This window comes from Narcine bancroftii, chromosome 1 (assembly GCF_036971445.1).
Source record: "Narcine bancroftii isolate sNarBan1 chromosome 1, sNarBan1.hap1, whole genome shotgun sequence".
Lineage (NCBI taxonomy): Eukaryota > Metazoa > Chordata > Chondrichthyes > Torpediniformes > Narcinidae > Narcine > Narcine bancroftii.
In genome coordinates, this window is record NC_091469.1 from 11,469,374 (window position 1) to 11,489,980 (window position 20,607).

The window sequence follows — 20,607 nt, forward strand, 5'->3', positions numbered from 1 at the left end:
AACAAAAATGAAATTCTGTCTTGTTGAATTCCTATCATAAAGAGACAAAAAAAAGTACTTCGTTCAATGCCCTGGTATTTTTACTCTTCAATCAAAGGATTAATCTCTTCTTATTTGCACTTTCATAATCTGCCTTCTCAATTCACCACACTAAATTTTTATTGTTAGTCTGCTTTGCAAGAACCAGTTTCACTATGTAAAAGTAAATAATATTTTTTGCAAAATATACATATTATTTGACAAATATCTAAGTGACACATAAAAACTTATAATGCTGAATTCACTGGATATTTATCTGCTTTATTGGAATAATCTGATGCTTCAGAATTCAGCACCTTATCTGAAAAAGTGCATATTCAATGTTAGGCAACAAAGAGTAGGGAATCATGTAGCAGAGCACAAGTAATTCAAGGGAGGGAGGGAATAGTTTTAATTTTTTTTGGTATTGTACAGTCAGTTTGTTTACATTTGGTGCAGGGGGCAGTGCTTCAGATACCTAGATCATAGGGATCACTTCTGTGGAAGGTCAGACCTCTATAACAAGGATGGGCTGCACCTAAACTGGAAGGGGAACAATATCCTGGCAGGAGGGTTTGCTAGAGCTGTTGGGGAGGGTTTAAACTAGTTTGGCAGGGGAGGAAATTCAAAATGAGAGTGCAGAGAATAGGACAGTAGGGAGTCAGGGAATTACAACAGGGAGAGAAATAAATAGTGAAGAGTTACACAACAACAACAGAAAGAAAAGGCAGGTGAACAGGCAGGAGCTGTTCAAAAAGAATACAGAACAAACAATTTCAGTATGGGGTTTAAGGGAACTATATTTAAATGCATGAAGCATTAGAAACAAAGTGGATGACCTAGTTGCTCAGATTCAACTGAAAAAGTATGACATTGTTACCATTACTGAAACATGGCCCAAAGAGGGGTGTGATTGGGGGCTCAATCTCCATGGTTACACAGTCCATAGGAAAGATAGGCAGGTGGGTAGAGGAGGAGGGGTGACTATGATGATCAAAAATGACATTAAATCAATAGAAAGAAGGGACATTGGGTCAAAAGAGATAGAATCATTATGGTTTGAATTAAGAAATGTCAAGGGTAAAAAGACCATATTAGCAGTTATGTACAGGACCCCAAACAGTAGCCGAGAAGTGGATAATGAGATACAGCAGGAAATACAGAAGGCATGCCACAAGGATAATATCAAAATAATTATGGAGGATTTTAACATGGCAGGGGATTGGGAAAGACAGGAAAATACTGGAAGCCAGGAGAGAGAGTTTGTAGAAAACCTAACAGATAGCTTTTTTGAACAGCTTGTTGAGAAGCCCACCAGTGGGTCTGCAGTTCTAGAATGGGTCAAGTGCAATGAATCCGAGGTCACTAGGGAGTTAAAGGTCATAGAACCTCTAGGAAGCAGCGATCATAACATAGTTGAATTTAATTTAAAATTTGAAAAGGAAAAAATTTTTTATCGGATGTATCAATTTTTCAGTGGAATAAAGGAAATTACAGTGGTATGAGAAAGGAACTTGGCTCAAGTAAACTGGGAAAGCAAACTAATTGGAGGATCAGAGCAAGACTGGAAGATATTTTTGCAAGTAATAAAAGGCATGCAGGCTAGATATATTCCCAAGGAAAAAGAAATTTGTCCAAAGAAAGATGGTACCATTGTGGCTAACAAAAGAGATGAAGGCTAACATAAAAGCAAAGGTGAAGGCATACAAGGAAGCTAAAATTAGTGGAAAATCAGAGGACTGGGATTCCTTTCAACAATTACAGAAAGAGACAAAGAAAGTCATTCGGAAAGAAAAGATGAGCTATGAAAGGAGATTAGCTAACAATATTAAAAATGATACTAAGAGTTTTTTCAAATATGTAAGGAATAAGAGAGACACATGTTGACATAGGACTGATAGAAAACGATGCTGGGGAAATTGTAATGGGTTATAAAGAGATGGCAGAGAAACTTAATCAATATTTTACGTCTGTCTTCACCGTGGAAGACATTAGTAATATCCCGGACAGTCAGAGGCATGAGGAAGTAGAGCTAGATTTAGTTAGGATTACTAGAGAAGTTATGCTAGGCAAACTAAACGGATTAAAGATTGATAAATCTCCCAGACCAGATGAGGTGCATCCGTGGGTTTTGAAAGAGGTGGCTTTAGAAATTGTTGATCCATTGGCAATGATCTTCCAGAAATCGATAGACTCTAGAGATTCCAGAGGATTGGAAGGTCACAAATGTGGTTCCGTTGTTTAAGAAAGGTGGGAGACAGAAAAAAGGAAACTATAGGCCAGTTAGTCTGACGTCAGTGGTTGGGAAGATATTAGAGTCAATCCTCAAAGATGAGGTGAATGTCTATAGATGTATGAGAGGATAGGTCAAAGTCAGCATGGTTTTTTAAAGGGTAGATCCTGCCTGACCAACCTATTAAGAATTTTTTGAAGGAATCTCAAGTAGGATAGACAAAGGAGAGGCTGTGGATATTATCCGTTTAGATTTTCAAAAGGCTTTCAATAAGGTGCCCCATATTAGGCTGCTAAATAAGATGAGGGCTCATGGAATTACAGGGAAGTTATTAAACTGGATAGAAAAGTGACTTATAGGCAGGAAGCAAAGGGTTGAAATTAAGGGTTCCTGTTCTGGATGGCTGCCTGTAACTAGTGGTGTTCCACAGGGGTCAGTATTGAGGCCGCTGCTGTTTACAATTTATATTAATGATTTGGATTGTGGTATGAATAGTTTTGTGGCCAAATTTGCGGATGACACCAAGATAGGTGGCAGAGTAGGAAGTGTAGTAGAAACTGTAAAGTTGCAGAAGGATATACAGTGAAACCTCATTAGACCGCGATTCATTAATCTGCGGAATCGCTTATAGCGCAGGTGAACCCCAAACATTGATTTTAGGAGCCAGACTAACAGCCGCAAGCTCAAAAATGGACACTTATGACTCATTTACAAGATGTGTATGTTAATATGTGGAGTTTAAAGGTCTTATTATAGGGTATGGGTCACAGTATTCTGTTTTCCTGCTTCCTGAATCATGACATATATGCATCTGTTCCGTGACTCAGCTATATCGCAGTATGAAATCTTGGACCCCAACTACTGTGTCCTAGAGGTTTTACTATATACAGATTAGGAGACTGGGCAAAATTATGGCAGATGAGATTTAACATAGAGAAATGTACAGTTGTAAATAAACAGGCAGAATACTATTTTGATGGGCTGAAAATTCAGACCTCGGATGTGCAAAGGAACTTGGGTTCCTCGTGCAGGGAAACCTAAAAGTTAATGACCAGGTGAAATTGGTAGTGAAGAAACCGAATGCTATGTTGGCATTCATTTCAAGAGGAATAGTGTAAAAGAGTAAGGACGTGTTGATAAGGCTCTATGGGGCACTGGTGAGACCTCATTTGGAGTACTGTGTGCAGTTTTGGGCCCTCTATCTTAGAAAGGATATGATGTTGCTGGAGAGAGTGCAGGGATTTACTAGGATGATTCCTGGAATCAAGAGATAATGTACGAGGAGTGTTTGGCAGTTCTTGGATTGTATTCATTGGAGTATAGGAGAATGAGAGGAGATCTCATAGAGGCATTTTGTATTTTGAAAGATTAAGATAGGGTGGATGCAGGTAAGATGTTTCCCTTGGTGGGTGAATCGAGGACAAGGGGTCATAGTCTTAAAATTAGAGGTTATCCATATAAAACAGAGATTAGGAAGAACTTCTTTAGCCAGAGGGTCGCGGATCTGTGGAACTCACTGCCGCATACAGCAGTGGAAGCCAGATCACTGGGAGTATTTAAACAAATAGACAAGTATTTCATTTGTGAGGGCATCAAAGGATATGGGGAAAAGGCCAGAAATTAGAACTAGTGTAGAATAGTTTAGTGTAGATTACAGAACAGACTCGATGGCCCTAGTGGCCTGCTTCTGTTCCTTTATCTTGTGATTTCTTTGTTTACATTTTTGGCTTTGATATATCCAAGTTTTCTTGGGTAGTCTTTTTGCACAACGGAGAAGAGAAATTCTGCTGGGCTCAAAGGAAAAAGAATCTCGGGTTGTATGTGATGTCATGAATGTACTCTGACAATAAATCTGAACTTTGACTGACTTTGACCAATTGGCAAGGTTTCCTGAATTAGATCTCCCAAAAGAAGTCAATACAAGCTATTAATTAAGGAATCCCTAAAGCTATATTGATAGGTGATTGTAGAGTGGATTATGGAGGGCCATGTGGCCACTCCATCTGGAACTTGGTGGGTCTGCAGTTTGTGAAGGGTCACGTGGTCTCTTCCTCTGGAACCTAGTTGAAAGCCACATCACCTACCAATCAAGGTTGTATTCTGCCCATTGATTAGTGCACACTTGACCACTGGCCCATTTAAATCATTAATGACCTGAACCAGACTCCCCAGCTTACTGAATTTTAAAAGCCCACCACGTGTAACCAACCAGTCTCTTTGCTCTTTGGTCCTGACAATGAATGGTGCTGAACGCCGGTTGCAAACTGTGGACATCACTGGAGGAGTGCACTGCACTTAGAGCGGGACTGTTGTATTGTGTGGGAATACTTAGCATTGAGCTGCACCCCATTGGTACAGGGAATCGGGAGTGTGTTGAAGTCCTATCTTACAAGAGTATGCTAGTAACCAAATATTACTGAACATGTGTAATGAAGAGAGAGTAGGCGGACACTGGTATGCAATGTGAATGCCTATACTGTTTTAGTGCAGTGGTTCTCAACCTTTTTCTTTCCACTCGCATACCACTTTAAATAATCCCTTACTAATCACAGAGCACCTATGGCATATGGAATACTTAAAGTAGTATGTGAGTGGAAAGAAAAAGGTTGAGGACCACTGTTTTAGTATCGAGTTGTTTTGTGTTTTCCCCATTACGATATCCCCCTGTGTACAATAAAGACCATCCCTTGTTTGTTAGCCGGTGACTGGACTCACTTCTCTGTTAACCCACCAAACCTGACGTAAATCTCATGTAAAAATGACACAGAAAACCAAAGAAATTATCCAAACTGAAAAATCTAACAACATATTATTTTAAACATTTTTTTAACTCCCTAGTGTTGGACGCTTCTAAATTTCACAATGCATTAACAGTGCTTCCTGAATTTGAATTTCTGACCATTTTTAAAAATTGTTGCCTCTTTAGCAAAATATAGTTTTTCTCAGCATACAATATTTGTCAACATCTGCAATGTTTAAACTATACTCATTAATCTTCCAAATTCAAAAAGCTGCTGAGGTGAAATTATGATAAAAAGACAAAATATATTGTACAGACCATTATTTCCCCCTTTCGTGCCTGCATAAGATTCTGGCACATGGTAAGATTGATTATTTTTATGTTGCTGTATTTGAGTTCTGGCAGAAGACGATTTCTAAGTGAAAAAAAAAGAAAGTGCATTTTAAAATCTATTTTAAAACTTTTGCCTGGACATTCATATTATTTCACACAAGCAGTTTTAATTATCAGGCGTGCCTGATATTATATATATATAATATGTATCTACAGCCTTAGAATCTGGGAAAAATCCATGCAAAACTAATGGAATATGACTAAATTAAATGGGCATGAAATGGGTCATGATCTCCTTGAGATGACATGGCTTTTCTCCATGTAAGGTTGGAAGATTAATTTGATCTTATAAATTGCCCTCGTAAAGATGGGTAGTAGAAAATTAGAGTTGATGGGGATGTTTGTACCAAAAAGTAGTAGCCAACTCAGTGAATCAAATGGCCTCCTTCGATCTCCATGATGGAATACAGTATGTTTCCAATTAATCAAAAAACGAATAACAGAAATTCCAAATATCCAAAAGTTTTTTATTGGGTGAGACATGATGTCACAACTTGAAAAAAGTTGGAAAAAATATTACCCACCATGCTCGAGGGGCTACGGGTAATCAGTTTTATAAAGGAGACATTTGTCCATCGGTTATACGTTGAAAGAAATTTATTTATAAACTATCATTTTTTGCCATGAGTTACTACAACCTTTTGATGAATTGCACTATGGCATTCTCAGAATTTGAATTGAATACTGCATTCTTTCCCCACTCGCCCGCCCAAGCTGCACTCTCTTGCCCGAGCCGCTCCCTCTGTCAAATACCCTTTCAGCGGGGTTGCCGAAATTCTACTGGAGGATAATCCTTTTGCAATCTACCACTTACAGGTGAGGTGAGACCTCAGGCTCTGGGGCAGGATTGGCAACAGCAATGGGGAGGTATTGGAGATTGGCCACAGCCGATACAAGTTTTCTCCTGATGCTACTGGGCTGCCTTAGAGAAAATTCCAGAATATCCAAAAAATCTGTTTAACCAAGATAGGTCCAATCGAAAGCAGTTTGAATAATCAGAAACATACTTCATGGCAATATCAAGACCAAAATCTAGCAATATATAAATTATGTGGGTGCTTACGAGAAAGAATGCTGCAATAAACGAATCTCAAGATCACAGTTTTGACATACAAGCAGCTTCCACATCATCCTCAACCTCAGACTATGCTAAGTTCCCAAACTATGGATGTCAGGGTGTTGAGAATTTGCTCATCTCCAATGACCCACAAATCAAATTAATTATTTTTGCACAATGGGGGTTGGGTGGGGAAGGGGGGGGGGGGGAAAATCACAGAAATGTCTGACCACATCGGTTTTTGCCCAAAAAGGAAGGATGTTGGGTTAATTAGTCATGGTAAATTTCCCCAAACACATGTGAGTAGTAAATCTGGGGCAGTTTTATAGGAATGTGGATGGAATAAAATAAGATTATCGTAGGATTATCTGGATGATCATTGTGACCTTGGTGTCCAAAGAGCCTGCTTCTCCACTGGATCACTCTATGTCTAATGCACAATTCCATCAAAGGACAAGAAAAAGATTAAAATAGAAAAATTAGGATGTTAGACACCATTTAAAATGACATAAAAACACAGTCACCTTTTCAAACTGGAGATCTTTTGAAAACTCATTCATGAGCTTTTTCCCTTTGGAAAACTGAACTTCAAACTGCGATGTGGAATCGAGCTGTGACTGAGTATCATTAATACTCTCTGGAAAAATAATTGAGAATGAATGTCCATTAATCACTTCATGTGCTATTTTTCATTAAGACACATCTTCAATTAATTAACCAGACATATTTCAGCAATGTGGGCAGAAACTAAGCGAGGACTTCTCAAATCATTATCAAGAATGCAATGCAGTTTGCAAACATTTTTATTTGCTTTGTGGTGGCTTTGATGGTCATAACTGGGACCTGTTATATGCCTCCACTCACAGGCATAATTGGGATTTTACAGGTGCGCAATTTAAAAACAAACATTCCTTTCTGGGAAAAAGTATCTTATTTCCTACACCAAGAACATTTTGAAACTATTTAGTGTTTACCTTTGGATTCTTTTAACCAAACCATCTTTCTAATCCTAGCTTGAACGAGTGATTTTTTTTTTAACCATTTTTCAAGTTGGAGCCTTGAGATCAACTGTAAGTAATGGGCCAAGATTCAATCATTTCAATCTAGTGTCAAATAATCGTAAGCGTCCAAAGTGTTACACGAGTACCAAAGGATTGGAAAGTCACAGATGTGGCTTCTTTGTTCAAGAAGGGTGATAAATAAAACTGCATGAAACTGTTGACCTGATAACTTAACAATGATGTTGATAAAATGCAGGAGACAATAATCAAAGGAGAAGCTTAATGCAATTACAGCAAGTCAACATGGTTTTGGGAAGGAAATGTATTTGACAAATATGCTGCATTTCCTTGAGGAGGTGACAAGCAGAGCTGATAGATGTAAACCTAACCAATCTACTGGATTTGGTAAACTAGATTAGGTGACAGTTTCACTGAACACCTGTGCACTCTCTGTGGGTTTAAGTTTTCAGTAGCCAACCATTTCAATTTCCCTCTCCATTCCCACACAGTCTCATCCATGGTCCAAGCAAGACCCAAACATAAACTTGAAGAACAACACATCATATTTCTCCTAGATAGTTTTAAACCCAATGGCATGATCATAATTTTTTTCTACTCTTAGATTACCCCAGGTCCATCTAGATCCACCATTTCCATCTATTCTTTACCTTCCCATTTTTACTTTTCTCTCTACCCCCCCCCCCCCCCCCCCAGTGATCTCTCCCTCAATCTGTCTCATCTGGACCATCTGTTCAATACCATCACGTCTTTGCCTCTCCTCAGCTTCTTTCTCATCTCTTATTTTTTTCCCCTTGATATCAATCTTTACTTCAATTTCAATAAAGAGTCCCAACCCAAAATTGGGATTGGTAATTTCTATCCATGCCTGCTCCCTGATTCAGCAAGTTCTAGCTTATCATTATTCTCGAGTTCTCCAATCTGGCACAAATGACTTGAGAATCGAGGCAGATCCATGATCAGAAAAAATGGCAAGGCAAGCTTTTGGAGATAGGTCATCTATTTTTGCTCCTACTTCCTTGTGCTTAAGTTTTCAAAGTACAAATAGAAATGCAAGAGTTGGATCAAGAGCTGCACCAATATTTCAAATTCCTGGATGAACCATTGTACCTTCAATCATGACTACTTGGTTCAGTCAGTTATAAAGTCACTTAGAAAATAATTCAGTACAGGCATAACATGGAAGTGCTGGAGAAACTCAGCAGGTTATGCAGCTTCTTAGCTTCATCAAGTTTCAAGCTCAGCCCAAAACGTTGGTTAACCTTTACTTCCTATAGATTCGGCGTGACCTACTGAATTTTTCCAGCACTTTTGTCTATTGCATTACAACCCAGCATCTGTAGACTTTCCTGTTTAACTATAACACAGAAACTAATTTAGAGGCCTACAATTATTACAAAACATTATCACAGTAAGAGATCCAGTTACCACGGCAGGTTTGTATTTGGCACTATTTGTAAGGAGTTTGTATGTTCTCCATGACCTGCATAGGTTTTCCCTGGATGTTCCAGTTTCCTCCCACCTTCCAAAAACATACAGGGTTGGTAGGTTAATTGGGTGTAATTGGTCAGCATGGATTTCATGGGTTGGAAGGGCTGCACCATTAACATTTTTTTTAAAATAAGCTACTGGTTGAGACTGTACACCCAAACTGTGGTCTTTCAGTCAAGAAGTCCAAGATCCAGTTGCAGAGAGAGAGAGAGAGAATTGTTGAGTCCCAACGAGGACAGTTTATCCATCAGCATCTGAGGCATGATTGTATTTATTGTGATCACTGCCTCCTAAGGATTCCTTTGCCTTAAGCTCCCAAATCAAATCCAGTTCATTGCACAGAACCAAATCCAGAATTGTGCTTGACTACAAGCTGCTTTAAAAAAAAATTTCATAGTCATTCCATAAATTCCTTTTCTTGAGATCTAGTTCCAACCTCATTTTTAACTCTACCTTCATATTGAAGTCCTTCATAACCCAAACATGCATTCTCTAAAATGTTATCCTGCCAGGTTAGGATTCGGCAAATCAACGGAAACTATTCTTTTCTCTTCATCAGTACTTATTGCAGGCTAACTTAACTTATTTAAATTTAATTGTACAAATTCCACATTAAAAATCCAATTTTTTCAAATGTAAGGATAGTGTTCCATTTAAAAGAAATAGCATCTACATGGTAATGAATTTGGAAAAGGAAGGACTGGAACATTTTAATCTATGAAACCAATCATATATACTTTACTTCAGACTGCCTTTGCAAAGTTGACTAGACACTGTCGACACATGGAATAGATGATTTTTAAAAAATATTTTTTGAAACATTTGTGCCATTTCAGCTGCATTTTAATTACCCCACCTGAACATAAACTTGTTTTGGTCTCAGTGCTTGAGCTCGCTCCATGCTATTTAACAATACCATGAATACCCCAAAAAATCTCAAGCACTTTATTGATGAATTTATCAGTAATACTACTTCTAGCAGCCAAGTGAACAAGTTTCAGCTTACAGTTCTGAACAGGGCTATATTTGGATGGCATGGTTAGTGCAATACAAATACAGCTCCAGCAAGCTGAGTTCAAATCTGACATTCTCTGTAAGGCATCTGTACCTTCTCCCCATGTCTGCATGGGTTTCCTCCTGGTGCTACGGTTTCTTCCCACATTCCAAAAATGTATGGGTTTGTCAATTAATTGGTGTATTTGAGCAGCACCAGGCTCATGGCATGGGATTAAGATGCAGAAATAGATGCATGGGGGATTTACCAACAAGTCGTCATTAAAGGTTTAAAGAGCTCAAAGGAACAACTACAAAAATTTACTGCCTAGCTTCCTTAATATTAAACAGAACAATATAGCAGAGGAAGAAACCCTCCTGTCATCGATGTCTGTACCAACCATAAAGCCAATATAAAACATTCATGATCTTCATTGTTCTCTTCCCTATTTGATCTCTTATGCATGATTAATGTAGCTCCTTCCACCACCTCCCCTTCCAGCGCACGCCAGGCAGCTACCACTATACAAAAGAACTTGCCTCTATTCTTTTTTAAACTGACCCCCTCTTACTTTAAATCTATACCCTCTTGGATTTGACATTTCTACCCTGGCAAAAAGGCTATTCTGCCCAATGTGTGCCTCTCAATTCTACTATCCCTCCAAATGTTCAACACAGGTATATAAATTTGGTCAAAAGTTATGTCTATGAAATAGTCTTGATAACTAGACTGGAGTATTAAACAGAGCAAGAAAAAAAGTAATTATCATTGACTTTATCTTCAGTTACCATCACTCTTCCTCCAGCCAAATTTTCCCATTACTGATTTTAGTTCATGGTTCAAATGTAGGATGAGCCATATGTATGCGCATTGCTTAGGCCTCCCCTGATCAATACAAAATACTTCCTAAAAGACTCACTTAATTTTCCTTCCTGATCTCCAACAGATGACAAATTACAGTGTACTTTTGCTTAACCATTCATGTCATTTAACATATTGCATTTCACTTGTGTTTATAAATTCACCTAGTCCAGCAAATAAGTTGTTAACAATAGTTGATGTGTCTGCATTTTTCTGTGAGATGACATTCAATGGTTTTTCAGTCAGCCTAGAAGGACTGGGGAAAAAAAAAAATATGAGAATTTTTTCTGACACAGCTATCAGAGCTAAATAACAACATATTATTCTTTGTGCAATCTGAAGATTCAGTTATAAAATTCAGTATATGGATTTGCAACTTCATTAGTGGCATCAAAATATAGGGTATAAATCGCCATCTTAAGTTCTATAACCAAAATTGACAATTTAAATATAGTACATTATCAAAACAACATTTTATTGTTGTTAATGACCATCAAAACAGTCTAATATATTTAGAGTACTATAAAATAATTAAAAATTATTTGTACAATAAAATATTACATGGACTTTTTTTGGTGATAAACAAAATGCTGGAAGAAATCAGTAATTCAAGCAACATCTGTGAAGGCAAAAAGTGCATGCTGATATTTTGGGTTGAAACTGCATTTTTTTGCCAACATGTAACATACTGTACATGCCTACCCATACCAATCAGACACACTACTGCAACACTGCATGTTTCTTTAGATAATTTTCATCAATATTATTGAAACCCATGGCTATTCCACTGTAGCTCCTCTGACATCAAATGCCCACTTTTAAACATTAGCACTTAGTCTCATTCAAAGTTCAGATGTATTGTCAGAGTACATGCATCACATCACATACTACCCTGAGATGCTTTGTCCTCCAGGCCAGGCAAAATTTCTACTTATTGGTAGCATAAAGAAAAACTGTACTCAAGAAGTTACATATGCAAAAGAGAGAAATGGAAACAAAGTAGGGCAAACAAACTGTGCAAAGCAGAAAATAAATATTCAATAATAAATAATGTGCAAAGCAAGAATCCTTAAATTTCTTACTGAGAACATAAGCAGTTCAAAGCAATTATTGAAGGCACCAGAGACTTGAAAAACAGCTTGGTTCAGAGGAATTGAAAAAGCTTAATAAAACTAAAATTGCATGAGTGCTTTTTCAAGTTGAATGTCAGAGTTCAGAAAGATGGTGTACGAGTAATAAAGCAATGCAGCTTATGAATAATGCAGCTTATATTACGAGTAATACAGCTAATATTTACAAGTAATACATCTTATATTACGAGTAATACAGCTTATATTACGAGCAATGCATCTTATATTTACGAGTAATATAGCTTATAGTACGAGTAATACAGCTTATATATGAGTAATACACCTTATATTACGAGTAATACAGCTTATATTACAAGTAATACAGCTTATATTATGTAATACATCTTATATTACGTAATACATCTTATATTACATCTTATATTACAAGTAATACAGCTTATATTATGTAATACATCTTATATTACGAGTAATACAGCTTATATCATGAGTAAATCAGCTTATATTACGAGTAATACAGCTTATATTACGAGCAATACAGTTTATATTTACAAGTAATACATCCTATATTATGAATAATGCAGCTTATATTACGAGTAATACAGCTAATATTTACAAGTAATACAGCTTATATTACGAGAAATACATCTTATATTACGAGCAATGCAGCTTATATTTACGAGCAATACAGCTTATAGTACAAGTAATACAGCTTATATTACGAGTAATACAGCTTATATTACGAGTAATACAGCTTATATTACGAGTAATACAGCTTATATTACGAGTAATACAGCTTATATTACGAGTAATACAGCTTATATTACAAGTAATACATCTTATATTACGAGTAATACAACTTATATTACAAGTAATACAGCTTATATTACGTAATACATCTTATATTACGAGTAATACAGCTTATATTACGTAATACATCTTATATTACGAGTAATACAGCTTATATTACGTAATACAGCTTATATTACATAATACAGCTTATATTACGAGTAATACAGCTTATATTACAAGTAATACAGCTTATATTACGTAATACATCTTATATTACGAGAAATACAGCTTATATTACGAGTAATACATCTTATAGTACGAGTAATACAGCTTATATTACGAGTAATACAGCTTGTATATGAGTAATACAGCTTATATTACAAGTAATACAGCTTATATTACGAGTAATACAGCTTATATTACAAGTAATACAGCTTATATTACATAATACAGCTTATATTATGAGTAATACAGCTTATATTACAAGTAATACAGCTTATATTATAAGTAATACAGCTTATATTACATAATACATCTTATATTACGAGAAATACATCTTATATTACGAGTAATGCAGCTTATATTACGTAACTCAGCTTATATTACGAGAAATACATCTTATATTACGAGTAATACAGCTTATATTACGAGTAATACATCTTGTATATGAGTCATACAGCTTATATTTCATAGAAAAAAATGGATTTATACTGAAAAAAAAAACAAAATACAGATATCTAGCACCTATGGGGATTGGTAGATGATGGATAAGTGTATTTTCCAGTTGCTTTACTTACTCTTACAATGCCTAACTAATATACCTACATTAAGAATAAACAGCTTAAAAGACAAAAATACTATACTACTTCACTTGCATGAATATATAAACCTTAAAGCATTTCAGTTTATTTTCAGTCACGTTCTTTAAAACCATTTAACCATTGCTGTAGCTGCAGGTTTGCTCCCCCTCCACAGGGTCACCCAAAAAACGAACATTAACATTATAGGCAATTGACCCCTCCCTCCCCTGTTTACGTATAAAGACTGATTGAGGTGACTCTTACCAAACAGAGACAAAGAGATTATTGAAGAGAGTCACCCCAACGGCGTGCGACATCAACCAGCTCTTCATCCTGGGCGACGCCATTGTTGTTTCACACAAGTTTTTTTTCAAACAGCTGCTACAGGTGCACAATCATTTATCCGAACATCTAAAATCCGGAAAGCTCCAAAATCTGGCAGGTGGGGAGAGAGACGGCAGCGCAAGTCAGGCTGGCGAGGGGGGGGGAGACCGTCAGTGCGAGTCGGGCGGGCGAGGGACCAGCAGCACAAGTTGGGTGGGTGAGGGGGGAAGACCGGCAGCAGAGTCGGGCGGGCTAACCAGCTGTGCAAGTCGGGTGGGTGTGGGGGGGGGCGGGGGGTGGGAGAGAGACCAGCAGCGCGAGTTGGGCAGGCGAGGGGGGAAGACAGGCAGCGAGAGTCAGGCGGGCGAGGGGGGAGACCAGTAGCACGAGTCAAGAGGGTGAGGGAGTGAGGAGACCGGCAGCACAACGGGAAGGGGGTGGGAGTGGATACGGCAGCACAATTCGGGTGGGTTTAATCTGGCTTTCCGAAATCCAGAAAAATCCAAAATTCGGAACACTCTGTCCCCCAAGGGTTCCGGATAAAGGACTGTGTACCTGTACAAGCAAAACACAACTAAGGCAGTCCACTGGCTGAAATATCTGCTCCCATGTTCAGCAAAGGTTAATTCAGAGAATGTTCACTTTTACAATTTTAAACTTAGCCTTTTTTAACCTATTATTTTATTTTTCATTTACTTTATTTTATTTTAATTTTCCCAATTTTTTTTGCTAGTTGCTTGAATTCCAGATAACAGGAGTTTTAATGTATTCAGAAAGCTTTTGGGCAAAAACAAATGGGTTAAACTAATTGAATAATTCTTTCAAACAAGAGCTACGTGCAAAAATGACTAAATTACCTCTTCTCATGATTTGTTTTATAACTACACGATACAGTAAATTATATTAATTAACTGGATGAAAAGAAAATGTAAACTCATTAGTAATTCAAATAGAGTGATAACAACACCAATTACTGAACATTAACTCAAAACCAAACAAAACTCCAATAAACATAATAATTCATCTGGCTGAGAGTAAAAATCTTCAATCAACCTTTTTCCTTCATTTATCTTATAATTACAAAGCTACAACTGCAAAAAGTCAGTAAAATTCTACTCAGCCGTTCACATCATCACAAAAAGCAGTGGATGAATTTTCATACATTTTCACTGAGTTATATTTAAATTTGTAAATGCCTGTAAATAAATGAGAAGTTACTCCGTACCAGCACTAAAGTCCAAATAACTCAATTTTCTTTTACCTTCCAAATGCATTGTCTCTGTAGAATCTACTCCTGTAGGGCTGTTTTGGCAATTTCTGCAAAACAAAAATATAAAATGTGTACATTTTATCATTGTTAGCTTTAAGAAGCTCCATATACATTTGGATATGCTATTCTGCATTTTGGTTTGGTCCCTAAGTGAGAATGCTCTGGTTTTCCACCTCAGATACAAAACATGTAATCCAATTTGGCATCCACTGCAGTCTGACAGGTGAAATATTAAACTGAAGTTCAACTATCCCCTCAGGTTGCCAAAAAAATATGACATCACTGAGCAAAAAGCAGTATAATTCTGTTAACGCAGCCAATATTTATGCCTCAACTAACATTGCTCGTAGACTCAATACCAATTCTTTTTTTAAATTTTTTATTTTTCACACTATAAACCACATTGATCAAGATACATGCATTTTCCTTTTCAAATACATAGTGTTGTTTTCTCCCCCCCCCACCTCTTCCCATCCCACCCTCCCTACCTCCCCTCCCATTCATTTAAAGTTCAGAATCTAAGATACATTAAACCCGTCAAACAATGTTGTCACTCAATAAAAACAAACAAGAAATTCCACTGAGTCAGTTCTTTTCATTCTCTTCTCCTTCTGTCATTTTAGGTGGTAGATGTCCCCGGTAGATTTTCTCTATTATGTTTCATGTATGGCTCCCATATTTGTACAAATCTTTTTTGTGCATCATCCAAATCAAGTACAAATTCTTTGTTTTTTATGTTACTTAGGATAAGATCTCTGGGTTTTTTGGTGTATTGCTTTTTGTGATTTTATTTAATATCTGGTTTAGATCTTCCCAAAATTTTTTCACTTTCTCACATGTCCAGATTGCATGAATTGTTGTTCCCATTTCCTTTTTACAGCGAAAACATCTGTCAGATACTGTTGGGTCCCATTTATTTAACTTTTGAGGTGTAATATATAGCCTGTGTATCCAGTTAGATTGTATCATACGTAACCTCGTATTTATTGTATTTCTCATAGTTCCTGAGCATAACTTCTCCCATGTTTCCTTCTTTATCTTTATGTTTAGATCTTGTTCCCATTTTTGTTTAGTTTTACCATTTGTTTCCTCATTCTCCTTTTCTTGTAGTTTAATATACATGTTTGTTATAAATTTTTTGATTATCATTGTCTGTAATCACATATTCAAAATTACTTCCCTCTGGTAACCTCAGACTGCTTCCCAATTTGTCCTTCAAGTAGGATTTCAGTTGGTAGTATGCCAACACTGTATCGTGAGTTATATTATATTTATCCTTCATTTGTTCAAAGGATAATAATTTATTTCCCGAAAAGCAATTTTCTATTCTTTTGATCCCTTTTTTCTCCCATTCTCTAAAGGAAAGGTTATCTATTGTAAAAGGGATTAACTGATTTTGCGTCAGTATTAGTTTTGGTAGTTGGTAATTTGCTTTATTCCTTTCTACATGAATCTTCTTCCAAATATTGAGCTGATGATGTAATACTGGAGAATTCCTACGTTGTACCAATTTTTCATCCCATTTATATAATATATGTTCGGGTATCTTCTCCCCTATTTTATCTAGTTCTAATCTAGTCCAATCTGGCTTTTCCCTTGTTTGATAAAAATCTGATAGATATCTTAATTGTGCGGCTCTATAATAATTTTTAAAGTTTGGCAGTTGTAAGCCTCCTTGTTTATACCATTCTGTTAATTTATCTAGTGCTATCCTCGGTTTCCCCCCTTTCCATAAAAATTTCCTTATTATTTTCTTTAACACCTTGAAGAATTTTATTTATTTGTATACCTAGGTATCGCATTACTTGCATTTGCCATCTGAATGGTGATTCTTTCTTAAATTTTGAGAAATCCGCATTATTCATTGGCATTGCTTCACTTTTATTTGCGTTAATCTTGTATCCCGACACTTCTCCTTATTCCTTCAATTGCTTATGTAATTCTTTTATTGATATTTCTGGTTCCGTTAAGTATACTATAACGTCATCTGCAAATAAACTGATTTTATATTCCTTGTCTTTTATTTTTATCCCTTTTATTTTATTTTCTGTTCTTATTAGTTCTGCTAGTGGTTCTATGGCTAACGCAAACAATAAGGGCGATAGTGGGCATCCCTGCCTTGTTGATCTGCTTAAGTTAAATTGTTTTGATATATATCCATTTACTGTCACTTTCGCCAATGACCCTTATATAATGCTTTAATCCAATTAATATATTTCTCTGGTAAGCTGAATTTTTGTAGTACTTTGAATAAATAGTTCCATTCTACTCTGTCAAAGGCCTTCTCTGCATCTAAAGCAACCGCTACTGTTGGAGCTTTATTTCCTTCTACTGCATGAATTAAGTTAATAAATTTACAAATATTGTCTGTTGTTCAACTTTTTTTAATAAATCCCGTTTGGTCTAGATTTACTATTTTTGGTACATAGTCGGCTAATCTGTTTGATAATAGTTTAGCTATTATCTTATAATCTGTGTTAAGTAAAGATATTGGTCTATATGACGCTGGTGCGAGTGGATCTTTCCCTGTCTTTGGTATTACTGTAATTATTGCTGTTTTGCATGAATATGGTAAGCTTTGTGTTTTATCAATCTGGTTGATTACTTCCAGGAGGGAAGGAATTAATAAATCTTTAAATGTTTTATAGAATTCTATTGGGAATCCATCCTCTCCTGGTGTTTTATTATTCGGTAGTTTTTTTTTAATTATCTCTTGTATTTCTACTATTTCAAATGGTTCTGTTAATTTATTTTGTTCCTCTGTAATTTCGGTAGTTCAACTTTAGTTAAAAATTCATCTATTTTGTCTTCTTTCCCTTCGTTTTCAGTTTGGTATAATTGTTCGTAGAATTCTCTGAAGTTTTCATTAATTTCCGTTGGATTATATGTGATTTGTTTGTCTTTTTTCCTTGATGCCAATACCATTCTCTTAGTTTGTTCTGTCTTAAGCTGCCACGCTAGACTTTTGTGCGTTTTTTCTCCTAGTTCATAATATTTCTGTTTTGTCTTCATTATGTTCTTCTCCACCTTATATGTTTGTAGTGTTTCATATTTTATTTTTTTATCTGCCAATTATCTTCTTTTAGTTGTGTCTTCCTTCGTTGCTAATTCTTTTTCTATATTTGCTATTTCCCTTTCCAACTGCTCTGTTTCCTGATTGTAGTCCTTCTTCATCTTGGTTACATAACTTATTATTTGCCCTCTGATGAACGCTTTCATTGCGTCCCATAGTATATACTTATCTTTCACTGATTCCGTATTTATTTCAAAGTACATTTTAATTTGTCTTTCAATTAATTCTCTAAAATCCTGCCTTTTAAATAGCATGGAGTTTAATCTCCACCTATACATTCATGGAGGGATGTCCTCTAACTCTATTGTCAATATCAGGGATGAGTGGTCCGATAATATTCTAGCTTTATATTCTGTTTTCCTAACTCTGTCTTGCATGCGAGCTGATAACAGGAATAGGTCTATTCTTGAGTATGTTTTATGTCGACCTGAATAATATGAATATTCCTTTTCCTTTGGGTGTTGTTTCCTCCATATATCCAAAGGTTGCATTTCTTGCATCGATTTAATTATAAATTTGGTTACTTTGTTCTTTCTGTTAATTTTTTCCCAGTTTTATCCATGTTTGAATCCAAATTAAGGTTGAAATCCCCTCCTATTAGTATGTTCCCTTGCGTGTCTGCGATCTTCAAAATTTATCTTGCATAAATTTTTGATCTTCTTCGTTAGGTGAATATACATTGAGTAAATTCCAAAACTCCGAATATATCTGACATTTTATCATTACATATCTCCCTGCTGGATCTATTATTTCCTCTTCTATTTTAATTGGTACATTTTTACTGATTAATATAGCTACTCCTCTAGCTTTTGAATTATATGACGCTGCTGTTACATGTCCTATCCAATCTCTCTTTAATTTCTTGTGCTCCACTTCAGTTAAGTATGTTTCTTGCACGAATGCTACATCAATTTTTTCTTTTTTCAGAACAATTTAGCAGTTTCTTCCTTTTAATTTGGTTATGTATTCCATTAATATTTAAAGTCATATAGTTCAAAATAGCCATTTCATACATTGTTTATCTTTGCTTTCCGTTTCCTCATCATCACCTTTCCTTCTTATCCATTTCTGCTTTTTTTTCCAACACTTTATAAGACAACATTTCTAAAACATAAAACATTTCCCTTATTCTCCTATCTAAAATTTATTTAACCCCACTATCCCCTCCCCTTCCTGAGTTGCCCTTTATCCCTTGTCGGGCAACCACATCTCCCCTCTCCATTTGGATTTGCGAATTCACTCGCAAGTGTCAACTGATTTCACAGTGACCATAACTCCTCCCCACTCAGCCCACCCACTCAGCCCACACCCCCAGAAAAGATTTTAATTTTCATATACAACAAAGGTCACTCTCTTAATTCCCTCCTTACTTCCTCTCTTCCCTTTCATTCCCTTATTAATCCTTATCTATACTCTATATATTTTCCTTTAAATACACATACACACATGTACACCTACGGCTCCTAGAACGCTTCCACCAGCGTTGTCTCCGCTCCATCCTCAAAATTCATTGGAGCGACTTCATCCCTAACATCGAAGTACTCGAGATGGCAGAGGCCGACAGCATCGAGTCCACGCTGCTGAAGATCCAGCTGCGCTGGGTGGGTCACGTCTCCAGAATGGAGGACCATCGCCTTCCCAAGATCGTGTTATATGGCGAGCTCTCCACTGGCCTCCGTAACAGAGGTGCACCAAAGAAGAGGTACAAGGACTGCCTAAAGAAATCTCTTGGTGCCTGCCACATTGACCACCGCCAGTGGGCTGATATCGCCTCCAACCGTGCATCTTGGCGCCTCACAGTTCGGCGGGCAGCAACCTCCTTTGAAGAAGACCGCAGAGCCCACCTCACTGACAAAAGACAAAGGAGGAAAAACCCAACACCCAACCCCAACCAACCAATTTTCCCCTGCAACCGCGTCTGCCTGTCCTGCATCGGACTTGTCAGCCACAATCGAGCCTGCAGCTGACGTGGACTTTTACCCCCTCCATAAATCTTCGTCCGTGAAGCCAAGCCAAAGAAGATATATATATATACCCATATACACCTAGTTCGTGGTCATTTTTGCTCTTGTTACATTTCTTCATCTCTCTGTCTGTTTTGTAGTTCTGCAAATTTTCGTGCTTCCTCTGGATCCGAGAATAGTTTGTTTTGCTGCCCTGGAATAACTATTTTAAGTACCGCTGGGTACTTTAGCATAAATTTATATCCTTTTTTCCATAGGATCGCTTTTCCTGTATTAAACTCCTTCCTCTTCTTCAGGAGTTCAAAACTTATATCTGGATAGAAAAAAATTTTTTGACATTTGTATTCCAGTGGCTTTTTGTCTTCTCTTATTTTCTTCATTGCTTTCTCCAATATATTTTCTCTTGTTGTATATCTTAGGAATTTTACTAAAATGGATCTTGGTTTTTGTTGTGGTTGTGGTTTAGGGGCTAATGTTCTATGTGCCCTTT

General features: G+C 36.7%; 1 protein-coding gene across 5 annotated transcripts in view; it reads right to left on the reverse strand.

Annotated features, from left to right (window-relative positions):
• The window catches only part of LOC138755105 (centromere protein C-like), a 118,337-nt gene that overhangs the window by 85,828 nt on the left and 11,902 nt on the right, over positions 1–20,607 (reverse strand). For all 5 annotated transcript variants that reach the window (XM_069920419.1, XM_069920410.1, XM_069920429.1 and 2 more), the window contains exons 2-5: positions 15,072–15,127; positions 10,971–11,062; positions 6,966–7,078; positions 5,310–5,406 (exon numbers count right to left, since the gene is read on the reverse strand). In XM_069920419.1, coding sequence (XP_069776520.1) covers positions 5,310–5,406; positions 6,966–7,078; positions 10,971–11,062; positions 15,072–15,127 — 358 coding nt within the window. The remainder of the gene's footprint in view (positions 1–5,309; positions 5,407–6,965; positions 7,079–10,970; positions 11,063–15,071; positions 15,128–20,607) is intronic.